The sequence below is a fragment of the Manacus vitellinus genome, unplaced genomic scaffold (assembly GCF_001715985.3).
Source record: "Manacus vitellinus isolate BGI_N305 unplaced genomic scaffold, ASM171598v3 scaffold_0_pilon, whole genome shotgun sequence".
Classification (NCBI taxonomy): Eukaryota; Metazoa; Chordata; class Aves; order Passeriformes; family Pipridae; genus Manacus; species Manacus vitellinus.
This window is the reverse complement of record NW_021938789.1, coordinates 54,992,659-55,008,311: the sequence shown is the minus strand read 5'-3', so window position 1 is coordinate 55,008,311 and position 15,653 is coordinate 54,992,659. Positions and strand designations below refer to the sequence as shown.

The 15,653-nt window shown below is 36.5% G+C and overlaps 1 protein-coding gene across 1 annotated transcript in view; it reads left to right on the top strand.

Annotated features, from left to right (window-relative positions):
• The window catches only part of HHIP (hedgehog interacting protein), a 74,210-nt gene extending 66,747 nt beyond the window's left edge, over positions 1-7,463 (top strand). The window contains 2 exon segments of the mRNA XM_029962464.1: positions 2,120-2,268; positions 4,174-7,463. Coding sequence (XP_029818324.1) covers positions 2,120-2,268; positions 4,174-4,367 — 343 coding nt within the window. The 3' untranslated portion in view covers positions 4,368-7,463.
• Positions 7,464-15,653: the final 8,190 nt, after the last annotated feature.

The following is a 15,653-nucleotide window of genomic DNA, read 5'->3' as shown; positions in this document are numbered from 1 at the left end:
AGTTCCTCTGTATGAATGTTTAAATAATCATGGTAGTAATTAAGATTGAGCAGAGAAAGTGCTATGGTGAAACAAACCAGTGAGCCTGGACTCTATTAGTCTTTCTCAAAGAAAAATGCAAGAAATCCTGTAGTGTACAGTTAGCAAGCTGCATGCCAAACTGGGAGGGGGAAATGTAAGCCCAGTCAGCTAGTGAGGGACTTCGATGACATTAGGTATGAATGCTTATTTTTCTTAAAATTTATTTTTACTCTATCTAATATTACTTTGAATGGCCCCATTGTGCATAGAAATATCTTTTTAAAATCCTACTAGAACATGGGCTTCATTGATATTTTAGAAGCTATGAGTTCAGCTAGTTAATTTTATTTTCTTTAGCTTAATTTTTTCCCCTTGATATTTCTTCTGATGTTGAAATGGGAGATAAACAAGAATGCCCAATTTTCCTCCTCTTTTTTTTTTTCTGTCACAGTTTTCTGCACCTCCATCATACTCATTCTTTCTCAGACTCCAAAAACTATCCTTTTCTCCACACAAAAGTATCAGTCTAGGATTTTAATATTTGACAGGGTAATCAGGGCACAAGTTGCTATTCCAGCTATTTGCACATAATTGGGGGTGTAATACTGATGTTAGTATTATGAACAATGTTATTTTCTATTCTCTCTAATACAATTTTGGTTTGGTTTGTTTGGATTCCAGCAGGACACTTAGCCAAGCCTCCTCAAAGCTCTCCAGAAAAGTATTAGAATCTTTGTCCTGCAAATATCAAGCTTAGAAATGTATGCCAGTAGTTCAGATTTTTTCCTCGAGAATGAGTAATTTTGTATTTGTCACTAATTAATTTAATTTACCATGATGCTCCAATTCAATTACTTGATTAGACCACTTGGGAGACCCTGACATTCTTTTCTAAACTTATTCCTGTGCAATGAAACCTACGGCAGAGACAAAACACGGTACTTCTACTGGGAACCTGTAGCCTTGTGATGATCCTGTCAGTCTCTATCTGCTGAATTCAGACAGCAAATGTCAGTATGATGGCATACAGCTAAATTTAAAACCAAACAAACAGTAAATATCTAAAAAAAACATAGTAAAAAATCAACAGTTAGGGCACACTTAAGTTAAAACACTTAAAACTTTTACACGCTTGACACTGCAGAAGGAACACCACAATTACTCCTTTGTTAAGGAAGATAATGCTGTTCTTTTGTAAACAAAAAAAAAGGCTACTGGATATCCAAAATATTTTGTAGAGAGTGGCAGAAACAGTTGCATTACATAAGACTTGACAACAAGAAGCCCAACAAAAAAACCCCAACATCTGCAATATTTCAAGTCAGCTGAACTAGAATTTCCTTTGTGAGTGCATTTTACAGAATCACCTACAGAAAGGCTGAGTTTGGAAGGGACCTCTGGAGCCCAGCCTAGGGCTCAGGCAGGGACACCTGCATCCAGTTTCCCAGGACAATGTCCAGACAGCTTCTGAGTATGTCCAGTGATGGAGACTCCACAACCTCTCTGGGCAACCTGTGCAAGCGCTTGGCCACTCTCATAGTGAAAAAGTCTTTCCTGATGTTCAGATGCTCAAATAAGCATCCCAAATGCATAATCCAAACATGATTCCATGAAAATATGGAAATAAAAAGCCAGCAGAGTAAAACTGAATTTGTAGGCAGAGAGAATACTTTTGCAGAATTATTATACATGTCATAATGTGTGACATAAAACTTGTTCAGGTTAGTCTTCCCAGCATAAAATGGGGAAGTCTGAATCAGCTAGAAACACAAAAAGACACCATCAGATGCTGCCTGTGATAAGCTCTTCAGCAAGCTGATTTTGCCAGGTTCATGCTTCAGGAATTCTCAAGGACTATTATTCAACCTTGTAGAAGATCTCTATGAAATAATAGCAAATAGCACTGTGTTTTTCTGTAATGTAACATATCATCTCTATGCTTATTGGTTTTTCTGAGGAAAAGCACGATGCCCTTAGCACACAATTTCTCCCACTGCTAGTACCAGAACAGAGAATCAGGTCTTTAAAAAAAATACGGATTTTTTTCTCATTGACCCTGACTTTTAACTGTTTGCTTGGTTTGTATATTTTTATTCAGGCCTTTAGTCCCTGAAGAATGCAAAAGACTGGCTCAGCCTGCACAGATACTGACGTCTGAATGCTCAAGGCACTGTCGGAATGGGCACTGCACTCCCACAGGAAAATGCTGCTGTAATCAAGGCTGGGAAGGAGATTTCTGCAGAACTGGTTTGTATATAGATTCATAGCAACAAGGGCAAAAAGCAGTGACAGGTCATAATTTGCTTTCAGTTATTTTTTTTCAGAGAAGTTTTAAGTACAGAATGCAATTAATAGCATAAATATGACATACAACAATATTCTTATTTATTCCACCAAGATTGTAAAATGAAAGGAAGTCAATCGTTCCTTGTTTGGACATTCAACTTCCACTTGCAGTATTATCACTGTCAGTGTCAAACAGGGGTACCTTGTCAGGAAAGATGGTAAATAACAACTTGAAAAGTTTGGTTTTGGTACTTTTTTGCTTTTGATCCTACAAAATGAAATGGCTCCAGTTTGTTAAAGAGAATTCTATGTACAACTTACCACAAAGGAGAAGCAGGGTCAGCTATGAAGTCCTTAAAGCCTGAAGTGTAAATTTTAGCAACCTCCAGGGTTTTAGTGATGAGCAGGAGTGACTTTGGAATGAAATGAAATGAATGAAATCACAAATGATGGATCTTAGGGCAAGATTCATGAGCTGCCCATCATACAACCCTGCAACAAAAGCAGGTTGGAGAAATTGTCCAACCTTCAATTGTCCTCACTTGTCAGTCAGAGCTTTCCTACATTTAGAAAATGAGGCCCATTCTACAGCCTTTCTCCAAGTGGAACTTAAAGTAAAAAATGCCTCCAATGTGAGCATAAATGGGTCTTGAGTAATCTGTTTTGTTTAAAAAAATACAGGTTTATGGTAGGCAATTTGATGGACACAATGAACAAGAAAGGTACAGAAAATATGTAGAATGAGGATCTTTCTTTCCTGTATTCTATGCAACATTTAACAGAGATGGTTTAAGTTGGACCTCAAGCCACTGTTATAATTGAAATAAGAAAAATTACCCTACGAGATATCAGTTTTGTTCTAGTGTCATTAAGAAGCATGTGGATAAAATTAAGAAACCTGTATTTACATAGTGTATTATAAATATCTGTAAATCTATATTACAGTTTATTGTAATAGATAACACTAAACAGCATAATGCCTGCAAAAAAAAAAAAAGAAAGATACATTGTATATATCACAGTGCTATGACTCTACTCCAGAAGAAAATACCTCCACAACTAAAGTTATTATTAGTTTTGCTAACACTGGCTACAATTTAAAATAGCAGTTATATTTGAAAAGCTGAAACAAGCTGATTAACCTAGAACTCAATAGTTAAATCATCTGTTAAAGAGAGAAGGGAAAACTTTAAAACCTATATAACTGATAAAAACTTGAAAAAATAACTCTGATTCTTTTTTCACTAAATGGAATTTAATCCTGGTCCCAGGGTTAAGTGATGCAAGAGCCAAGGGAGTGCATCTCTGCTCAGTTGTAATCTGTTCTGCTAAGGAAAGAGTGTAGTGCAGAACTCTGTGTGGACAAAGGAGCTTAGCTAAGATTCAGCACTTGCTGACTTGGAGATGGCCAGGTGCTAAAATGTCTCACCAACTTCAGGACTTCTTTGGGATGGCAGCATAAGAAATGGAATGAGGTGGACCACCCCTGGTCTAGATCTAGGTGTGATGTGTATCTTGTTTTCAAATTATAAGATATGTGGAGCCTGAAGTCTTTTGAAATAGGTTCTCTATTCACTCCAATATCCAGTCCAAATATAGGAATTGGACATTTAAAAAATATCTGTTATTTATCAGTCTTTCATAGGTGATGTCCATTCAGACATACAAAATTACTTCCTCCCCCTAATACTTTAGAACTTTTAAAAATATGCTTTCACAACTTCTAATATTTCATTTTTTTTCTATTTTCTTTTTAATTTATATGCTTGCTTCATCGCTACAAGGCTAGAATGTGTAACTGCATCTTTTCAGTTTGTGATGTTCTAAACAAATCAGAAAAATCACTGGTTTTTTTTTTCCCCACAGCAAAATGTGACCCAGCCTGTCGACATGGAGGTGTCTGTGTAAGGCCTAATAAATGCTTATGTAAAAAAGGCTATCTCGGCCCCCAGTGTGAACAAGTGGATAGAAGCATCCGAAGAGTGACAAGGGCAGGTATTCTTGATCAGATCCTAGACATGACATCCTATTTGCTGGATCTAACCAGCTACATTGTATAGTTCCTGGGACTGTTTGGAAACTACACTCTCAACGGGCATTTGTTTTGAATCCTGTCATTTTTAAAAGACTCTTATCCTGCAGCAAATACCGGTGATTTGAGTTACTTTATTAATTTAAGTATAATATCCACAAATGTGCAGAAAAATCCCTCGTATGTGTGTAAATATTCCCGTACGTCTCCACAGACGTCCCGATATCCAATATGTGCACACATACCCATGCACACGGGCTACCACAAATACGGTTGTGCAGAGAGTGGAATCTTTTCTAATATTTATTTCTTCATGAGAAATAGTTTACAAAGCAATTCCACTGTAAACCACATTTTGGTCACAGGACTTCCATGATGTCTTAATGGATTCTCTGATACCCCAGCAATCTCGTGTCTGTACTTACCTGATTAGAGCGGTGAGGAAGCAGTTTTCAAACATGGCTGTATAAACTGCTGGACTTAATAAAATCCAGTTGTAACAGTTTCTAAGGTGAACTGAACTACATCATGAGACAATATTTCAGAACTGCTTAATGCATTCCTATCTAGGCAATTCATTGTAAGACTGTAACCTTCACTTTCATCAATGTAACTCTATTACAGAATGTTACGCATTTCTTTATCTAGCATAGATGCAAAAATCTGGTTATCGCAGCTTAATATAAAGATTGTTTCAAGTGTTTAATAATTAAATTATATTCGCATATTTCAAAACCAGTCATCCTAGAAGGTCTGCTTTTTATCATATATTTTATTTAACGGTGGGCACTGGGTTCATGTTACATATTTATATTATTTTATTTTATTTTTATAATATAGACATCACCTAGATGAGACAGCTTTACCATGTCCTGTAAAATACTAAAGTTACATTTTTCACCAACTTAATTGGAAAGACGGGGAAAGAGAGAGCAAACACACACACTTTAATGTGTTGTGGATCTAATCTAGAAATGTATCCTTGTGTCAACTTGTGTTCATTTACGACGGACGAGAAAAAAAACAACCGCCAACCAACCACAATAAAATTTCAGCATGTGTTAAAAGTGTCCATAAAGTGGTTTTCACTGTAACAGGACAGTGTAAGAGGTTATGCAGGCAGGCTGCTGCCAGTGTCACACTGAACAGAACGTCCCTGGATGGGAGCTCACATGAGCACGTGCTGGCTGGGCACGGTGTCACTTGTGCAAATCGTAGAGTGATTCTTGCCAAACGTGGTTCTAAATGTAAATGTTCCTTCAAGAGCTAACACAAAACTGAGTCTTTGTAAATGTATCAATAAATATGGTGTACATGCTATAGTCAGGTTTTCTAAGGTATTAAGAGTCTAATTACATGTATATGCAGAACTGGTGCCCTCTCATCTCCAGCTCTAGGGTATTATTGGCGGTTTCTTTGCTCACTACTTACCATTTTCAGGTTTCCTTTGCACTATCTGGCTTTTATAAAATCTTGCCTAAGACAAGAAAATGAAATAGCCACAGTGTGCACATCCTGTGGTCCTTGTAAGCAGCTGCTCATGCATCAACAATTGACAACACTTTAGTCAATGAGATTTAAAAGACTGTAGCCATGTTACTCTCCAGTAGCAAAATTACCTCTCCAGGGCAGCAACATGCAACAAATTTTCCTTTATAGAAATTTGTCAGTCTTCATTTAGTAGGTATTAAATCTGAAATTACAGAGCGACTGATACTTGCATTTCTGTGTCTTACACATTCCAGCTCAGAGGAACAGAAAATTACATTTGCCTTCCATATATGTTTGCCTGGGTTTCGAGTGACCTCATGCCACATGGAAATTGGTTGAGAAATCTTGGTTAAGTGCTCAGAGAACAATGGTCTGCATTAAAAAGTGCATGCATAATTTTGCACAATGTAGATTCAACTGACAGTCCATTGAAAGACATCTTGGGATTAAATGAGCATGAAGACCAAATTGCCCTCTCACCCCAGAAAAGGGTGGTCCCTTATAGTCACACGAACACTTCATTGGCTAAGCAGTGTGACCAATCTTAAAATGAACCCTGTGGTAGCATCTGTAGGTTAATAGCAGCTCTTTGTCTCCGCTGCTTTCTGCCTTTAGTCTTTTCCCTGAATTCCATCACAAAAAGTTTTACAATTAAAAAATGTCCTGACAACCATTTTTGTAAATTGACCTTAGCATCTAATCTTTCCTTATTCAACGTGGGTGACAAAAATGTGAACTTCTCCTGAATGAGCCAGCTGTCTAAATCTGTCACATAGCGCGGTTTTATTACACTCTTCATAATCAGCAAAGCAAGAAAGTCGCTGAAGTATTTTAGCAACGTTTAAATATCTGACAGAGATAACATCTTTAACACTTTCTTCAATGAAATATATTTAAAAATAAACCCAACTTTAATTCCACTGTGACACACTATTTTCAACAACCAGCTGGGGAGATGTGATAGTTCTTTTCTCACTGTTTAGTTCCTTAAAAAATACCACAGATGGCACCTAGATTGAAGACTCACAATAATATATATGCCACAGTCATGCAGAGAAGGAATAACAATGATCCTAGAGTTTTGATCTTAATAATAGAGACAATTTAGTTTACTAGTGAAATCAGAAAATAAAACTCCAGTAAGAGCTAAGAATTAAATCCAGGCCTTATTCAAATCAATGGTAAAACCTTATATCAGCTCTGCTGCACCCAGAAATCACTTTCAAAATTTAAGCAAAATACTTCAGCTTATTTTATTCAAAAAACATTTTCTGTTTGAGTCATTCCACCAAAACTTGAAAACTAAGAAGCAATCTAAGTGAAGATTAGAGGGAAAGGGGAGATAGTTTGTGAAAGTGTTTTGTTTCATTTTTAAATCATCTTTTATATCATGGGAAAGCAAACATCTGCATTAAGCCCACATGTACATAGGAAGTCCCACTGCAAAAGAAGCATTCTCAAAAAAAAAAAAAAAAAAGACACAAAAAATCCTAGCTGCTTATTTATCAAAAGAAATTATACTATTAAAAAGAGTGAGCAAACCCCAGGCCTAGCCACCCAAGATGCTGATATAAAAAGGGCAACTGCAGTAATTGCCCTGAGAATTGGCATACAAAAAAAAAAAAAAAAAGGGGTCTGTAGAAAGCCTGTTGCCAGTTAGGTCATTCTGCAGCCATTCTCACACAACCTCCGAGAGTGTCCCAGAATAAAACTGAGCTTATAAATGAAACTAGATAAATGAGGCAATTAGATAAGGGCCTCCAGAAGGGATTTTATGTATGTGCTCAAGTTGTCTCTGTCTCTGTGTCTCTCTCTCTCCTAATCTTTTATTCCATTCATTTCTTCCTTTATTCGGAGGTACTGCCTCTCTGTTCCCAACACATTGTACATTTCAAGCATTCTTTGAGGCTTTCCACTGTTAAAGGAGAACAAACATACCTGTTGCAAGAAACATAACTCTGCTTCTGGTGTCTGCTAGTTTTAAAACCTCTGTTTTATTCTTTTGGAACAGAAAACTTTCATTTTTCTCTTTTTAAATGCCACTGATCAGAAAGAAGGCATATTATTGGAATATAAGGAGACAGAAAGATGTTATGTAAAATCAGTTCCAAATTGTTTCACTCCATTTCAGAAAAACAGTAAACTCATTTTTCTAATGCGTCCAATAAGAAATATTAACTCAAACCCTCCCCCTGGGAATAAATTCTTCCTGTTAACAGTCAGGGACACAGATGCAAACCCTTTGTACCTTTAAATCCTCACAGGTTATTATATGTCATGCAATATGTGTATGTTAGTTATAACTAAGAGGACAATTTCTGTATCACCAGCATGACACCTCTGTTTATCTCCTCCTTTCATTCACTTCTCCACATTTGGCTTTGCAGCTTCTTCCTTTCTAGAACCACAGCAAACATCAATAACCCCTGGTTGCTGCAGGTGATGCTTATTATTTTTGAAACTGCCTGACAGACACGTGCAATGAAAAGGCTTCCCAGCAGACTGAGGCTTTTATCTTTTAATCATTCCACAGAACTTTGTTATTTTATAGTGACTTCTAATACTGTGTCTTAGCTGGATATTTACAGTTCAGGAGTACCAGTCTCACACAGCTCAGGCTCAGGCTGAGAAGTTCAGGCACAGATAGACTGAAGCTGGAGGAAGGGAGAAATCACTTTGTCACTTTACAGACACTGTGCTTGTCAGAAAGTTACCAATTTCAATTCAGTGATCAGATGCCTTAACTGAAAAGCATAATGATATTCCTGGGATTCTGAAATATTGCTTTTCAGTATACACTTCCTATAATTTGGGATCAGAAATTAGGACCTTTTCATGTAAAATTGAGATTCTGAAAATATGAACAAGTAATTTCACAGGTGTAAAGTCCCACTCTGATAAAAATGTAATGTAATTCTACTTGTATCCATGAAATAGGCATTTATAAGATTAAGCGTACATGGAAAACACAAGTTCGAGGACATCCTGTTCTGCTTATTTTTCCTTAATTAAGTAAATTCTTTAAAAGACATGAATGTGTTTTAATTTATTATCCTTTAATTCATCTTTGTATCAGTTTATTTAGGAATTATACCATTTTGATCTTCTTTCCAACTTTAAACGTGATCCTCGTCTCAGGAAAAAAAACCAAAAGGAAGCCAGGAAGCGAATAAAAATTCACTAATAATTTGCAATTAAAAAAAAAATAACGTTCTCACTGAAAAGGCAATCAACACTTTAAATTTATTCTGATTCAAATTTGAAGAAAATTTATACCAATTAATCTAGGTTCTGGCTAAAAAAACCTGATAAATATTTCTGTAAATAGTTTCAGGACAAAATGTTTTAGAAACATTGAGAAAATACTGTTTTGCTGAAAAGTTTGTTGTTTTCAACGACAGAGTAATTCGGTGAAATAAGACACGTACTTTTGGGGCTACAGGTGTGAAACAGCAGAAGCCACCTGAAAGTTTAGTACAGGATTACTTTAATCTTTGAGGGCCTGACTCCAAGTCCATTGATGTCAACTGAAAATCTCCTATTGACTTCATTAGTTATAGGATTAAGTCTTTAAAAGATATCCACTTAGCTGGCAGAAGATCTTAACTTCAGACATCAGTGCACACACATGACCTCTCTGTGTCTGCATCTCCAGTCATTAGCCCAATGTTTTCCAGAATAAGACAGCAGGTTCAGCCCTGCACAAAGCCATACAAAGCATACCCAATCCTCTCGGGTTTCCTTATAGGTATTGCCAACATTTACACAAAATCTGCCAGGCTTCTTGATACTTCTTGAAAAATGTTGAACAATTTGCTCACGTGTATATGCTTGTTTCAAACAGCACGTGCCAGTAAGCAGGAAAGTAATTAAAATATCAAGTCATTGTCCCCATTTTATGAAATGGCCATAGCAAGATGGGGCCCAAGGCAGTTCCCAGAGATGCTCATGAACATCTATGCAACAGTTCCCTCGGCTGTTTTGAGTCCAGTATTACAAGGGATGATTTTGGCAGTATTAGGTGTGTTTTCAGACCATTTTTTTCCTGGATATGTAGTAAGAATGGTGTAACATTTCAATCAAGACTATATCCTAATCCAAAAATGTTGTTGTCACCCTTACTAGTAAGACTAGGGAGACTGAAAGTGGTGAGAGTCCTCAGTACTGACCTGCCAGGCCTAAGCAATAACAGGGTGGGACATGAGCAGACACTCCTTAGACGTGTCCTCCACGTGGGTTTGCTGCTTGCCTTTGTTCTCATTGATCTCAGTTACAACTCTGCACACAGAATTTATTGTGCTCTAAAATGGTTTCGACATCCAAAAAATCTTAGCACAGCCATTAATCCTGCATGGATTTACACTGGGTAGACTGACTAATCAGACAGTATTTCTAATGCCATTGCTGGAAAAAGAGAAATGTTACTGGTTTATAGCACAAGTGGGTCAACTGACACATCCACCTTTTTCCTTCAGTTCACTCCTGAGTTATTAGTAATTGCTATTTGGTTTATATATTAGCAAAGGATTATCCTGTTGTTCCATAACCCAAAGAAAACTCCCATAGGCTTCTGTAGGAAATTTTTCTTCACGTTACACTGTACAGATTGGTTTGAAAGCCAAGGGACACACCTGCTTCCAGAGCTCTCAGTACTGAAAAGGTATCATCTGGCAATCATTTCATGCCACAGAAATTCACAAACACTTAATATTCTGTGTTATATACATATAATGTGTGTCTTTGCCTGTTGTCTACACAGACAGGCTTCCACAAACAAAAATGTCAGAAATTATTGCACAGACAGCAAGCTGCATTATTGGAGTTCTATTTCTACTGATAAAAAACAACTTTCCATCTGCTACAAGTTATCAATAGGGTCCAATGTATCATATAGTAAAGTTCCTCTTATGGTCTATGAGATTTTACTATTTATTGTCATTTTGCAATGAAAAGAGAAGTAAAAAAGTAAAAAATATTTTACGTGAAAAATGGCTTTAATTCCAAGGAAATTTCAGAAAGGAGGCACCAGAAAAATATTGTGAATATACACAGTGGCTGTGTTCACAATATTCTTGGAAAGAAGGTAGAGAGAGGTGGCTGTTTTGGAGATTTTTTTTCTGTAGGATACATTTTACTGTAGGACAAAAGGGTGTTTTGCATCACAAGGCAGTAACAATCAATCCTGTTCTGTGAACGTTCCTAGGAGGAGCTGCTAAAAAGAAAATGTTCTAGGCAGTAAAAACTGGTGTGCAGAATTAACTTAATTCATATCAAGATATACCAAGACCAGAAACCATGTGGTATTAAGCCACCAGATGTATCTTGTAGTGATCTCCATTAGCACCAGAAGCAGTAACCCTACCCTATGAATTACCCAGAAATACTATTAGCTGTCCCCCACAAAATATACTGCAGAATTAAAATTTCAAGTCCCAATTGAGAACAATTAGATTGTAATGGGAGCCAAGCAGAAAAGGAAATAACAAACTTCAGTCACTTGAGAACATTACTGTTGTGACATTCCCCTGCTCAATTAGTTTTATTTTATAGTAGCTGTCAGGTACTGTATGTACATTTGAAATGTGGGGAAATAGCTTAGAAAATATCATTCAAACTAGGTTTAAGTATCTTCTATAAACTGTATTATACTACTAAGCATATACAGGCACCAATCTAGCAGAGCACCGGGAGCACACAAGTAATTTTAAGCATATGAGTCTCACTGAAGTCATGTGCTTAACATTATTAATATAATTAATTTAGTGCTTTCTTGGTTTGAGACCTTACAAGTCTTTGCAAGTCTACCTACATAGACTACATAAGTTATATGTGCATTTCTTCTTAGGGAGACAGCATGACTGAAGTTCACAACAAGAGAATTCAGTTACTGTCTGTCACAAATTCTATATATCCTGAAATAATTGCATCTTTGTGCCTCCACTTTCCATCTGAAAATTAGTCAAATCAATCCTCGTAAAGCGCTTTGAGCTCTTCAAATGAAAAGTGCTATAAAAACTACAAATTATTATTATATTATTGAACACCATGTATGTATACACACTATTATGTAATATATAATATATGTATAATGCATATAAATTCTAACAAATGTATTTGTGTAATATCTGAGAAATGGAACAGTTGTATCTGGAAGTGATAAATACATAGAGTTGGATTTATTGTTAATCTGTGGATTTAATGATTTTTTTAGACAAAAGGATGTTTAAGTGTATAATTGCTTTTCTTAATTTAATATATTTATGTAAATGCATGCCTGAAGTTCTGGATAGATAGTTATTCTGTGTCCTTTAAGCTAATAAAATATATTAAACTTTATCTTACTATATAATGTACACCTGCTGTTTTAAATTTTTTTGGTTTAATATTTTTTTATGACTAAATGCATAATTTAAAGTTCATGAAATTTTAATTTTAATCGGCTCTTTGATCCCTGCAGTAAAAGCAAAACGCCAGCATTTTATATATCCTTTGAAATGTACACTAGTCTTGTTTATATAAATTCTAAGATGCTTTCATGAAATGTGACTGAACACTGCTATTATTTTTGGAATGGGAAGTTTGGAGTGGGGTTTCCTGGATAGAAAATTAAGACATCCATATTGAAAAGATACCTGTGTCATTGCAAGCAATACCTGAGTGGCCATGCAGCTGGAACAAGGGGATTTCATGTGCAGGTGTCTTGGAGAATTAGCTCGGTAACGAATCGGGGCCCTTTATTTGTTTTGTCTATTTAATATCTTCGGAGAAGCACGTCATCAAATCAACATACATTAAATTCAGAGGTACCACTTCCAGTGATTTAGACAAGGGCCATAAAAAATGGATGCAGTGTGGAATTCTTTCCTTTTCTCCCCCCCTTAAGTAACAGGTTCTGTACCATTGAGCTCGACACCTGAGCATACATGTGGGAGCAGGGCCAACTCAATGTATCAACCCACTGTGGTTTTTTGATACAAAAGAACAATTAATCACAACACTTAAATGCCAACTGCACTTGCAGCTTATAACTGGGAGAGCAAAAACCAGTTTGGACAGGGAGCACTAAAGAGCCAAGGGCTTCTTCACACACTAAGTTTACTTTAGTGGTTTTGAAATGCTGTTGAATTAGTCTTACACATTTAACTTACCCAAAGTCTTTAGCCTGTCCTGTGTTTATTTTTTAGGCTAAAGAATGAAGCATTACCAACTACGATATTGATGCTATCTTTACATTTCAGGACTAAGCCAAAATAATCTTGAAATTTTCATGAAATTGTTTTTCCATTTTTCAGCTAGTTATACCATTAGTGATATGGGCTGGTGGCCAGCCAGAAAACTAGGATCCAAGGAAAATTTGAACTTCACCCAAATTTGAGGATATTTGGAAACTATATTTTACTTCAGCTTTTCAGTGAATAAATATAGCAGTTGCAGCAATGTTCTTTTAAGCACATTTTCTTTAAAATTTTCTTCATTTCAAGAAGTGCTCAGAACAAGAAAACAGCTGGAACATGGCAAATAAAAAAAAAAAATTAAGAAATCCATGAGGATTTTTTTGATTTTTTAGTGGGACCTATTATATTCATGTAGAAAGTAAAAGAATTCTGTGAGGTATAGTACATAATTACAATAAATACAGAGCAGCATGTAGTTCTGGTGACATCATGAGTCACTGAGTTTGCTCTTGTAATTTATTAAGACATTATGAAAACCCACTGACATATTTATAAGCCTTGGAATTAACAGCTACCTTTCATTCCTTTTACAACACATCAGACATGAATTTTACTTAAAGAATTATATACACTCAGCTGTGTACAGCAAGACTGTAATTCTACCTACAGCTTCTGATAGTATCCTAAAGCTGAAGGGCCAAATTCTGCTCTGCATTTGGATGAGCCAAAGGAGGTATTCTTGGCCTCTTGAAAGAGGCTTGTGTGGTTTGTCAAAAGTCATCAAAACTTTCAAAAGGAATTCAAAGCTTAAATGCACAATTCAGCAGCATTTCATTTTAGTAATACAGTTACTACTGTTATATTTGATTCAGTATTTAATCACTATTCCCAAAACATACACTTTGAATAAGCTTCTGCCCTTTTATTGCCTTCTCTTTATTTCCACATACAGCTCTGTTCTTTAAGTCCTTCACTCTTTATTTGTTTTCTTACAGATGTGCTGCTTCTCCATTCCATTGCACTAAACTCACTACATATTTACAAATTTTTAACAAGACTGATTACGGCACAAGTTCTTTTTTTCTATTTTGATTTAACAAAAACACTAAGTAAGGGATCGGCCCCTGGTTTAACTCTAAATTAAAAATGCACCACAAGTAAGTAGGGTAGAATCTTTAAAATGCCAAAGAAACATTTCGGTCTATGTGGTTGCATTTATTTATTTTGGGGGAAGGGTTGGTTTGAGTCATATTTGATGACATGTCTACGGATGACATACATCTCTGGGCAAAGTGGGACATAGCTCTGGTTTTGGAAAACCTCACTGAACAGTGGCTTTCTTGTTTGCTTGGTTTGGGGTGGTTTCTGGGGGTTTTTAAGTTCTTTTTTTTTGTTTATTTTTTTGTCTTTCAAAGCTAGGACTACTCCTGGATTTTGTCCGATTTCCAAAATTTTGGGCTAGAACAGTTGAATGAAGGGCTCTTATACTGGTTCAATGGTCAATATTGAAAATTTCAGATATTGTCAATATTTCAGTCGTCTTCCAACCGTCGCTTACCTTACATTAGTACAAATCACTGATGTTGGTGTTGTCAGGAGATGAATCAGGTTAAGTAGTTGCTTTGCCCTCTCCCTCATTTTGTATCACTTTAAATACATCTCACTCAGAAGTGTCTGTCACATTGCTCCACAATGAAACCAGTGTCATCATACTAACAGAGTTGTCTCCAGTTAGACATACTGGAGCAACTTCCACATGTTTCATCTTTCACTAGGGACATTCCATTACTCAGAGAAGGACTGGCTGAGGGATGGAATGCAGGAGTTGTATGCCCATCCTCCACTAGATCAAGTGGTACGTTCCCCTTTCAGTATTAGAAAATTAAAATTCTGCAATATATATGCAAGCTACTTCCACTTTAGGGAAGGAGGACATACATGTGAATCAAGTGGCTGCATTTAGTTCAGGAGATTTATAAGAAGAGATCCAAACTCTACAAGCTCCCATGCAGTGGAATTTGTGCTTTCCTGGTTGGATGAATAGAACAGGTGCAGACACAGCTTTCAGGTCTTTAAACTACACCAGCCCAAATAAATTACAGCTACGGAGCACGTTTAGCAATTTCAAGCAAACATTAGAAATGCAATGCCCAGGGTGCAGATAAAGTGCTTATGAGAAAGGTGGACGTAACATCTGTACTGGCACAGAACGCCTGTTCTACAGTAATAGCTGCAAAATGCCTCCTATAAAGCATAAGACTGTTAGTACAGCTGCAGCTTTTAATAGCTATTGAATTTCTTGATCAGGGAGGCAGTTCCAGAGCAAGGGAAATGGACAAGTGAAACTATAAACTGCTATTTTACACCTATGAATGTAATATCAAATAAATGTGGTCAAACCCACTTCTATTTTTTTAAGAAATTCATCCCTAGAGAGCCTCGTGCTAGATCTTACCTAGCAAGCCATCAGAAGGCACTTATGTCAGCCTAACCCTGAGGTTTCCAAGATGTATAACTGTGCTCTCTGCATATACCTCTTGCTTATTATATCTGTAACAGAAACCTGCAGCCACGCACACAAGCATAATACCTCATGCATCATTTCTGCACTTGCTCAAAGCTGGTTGTTCTAGATCGATGCAAACAAG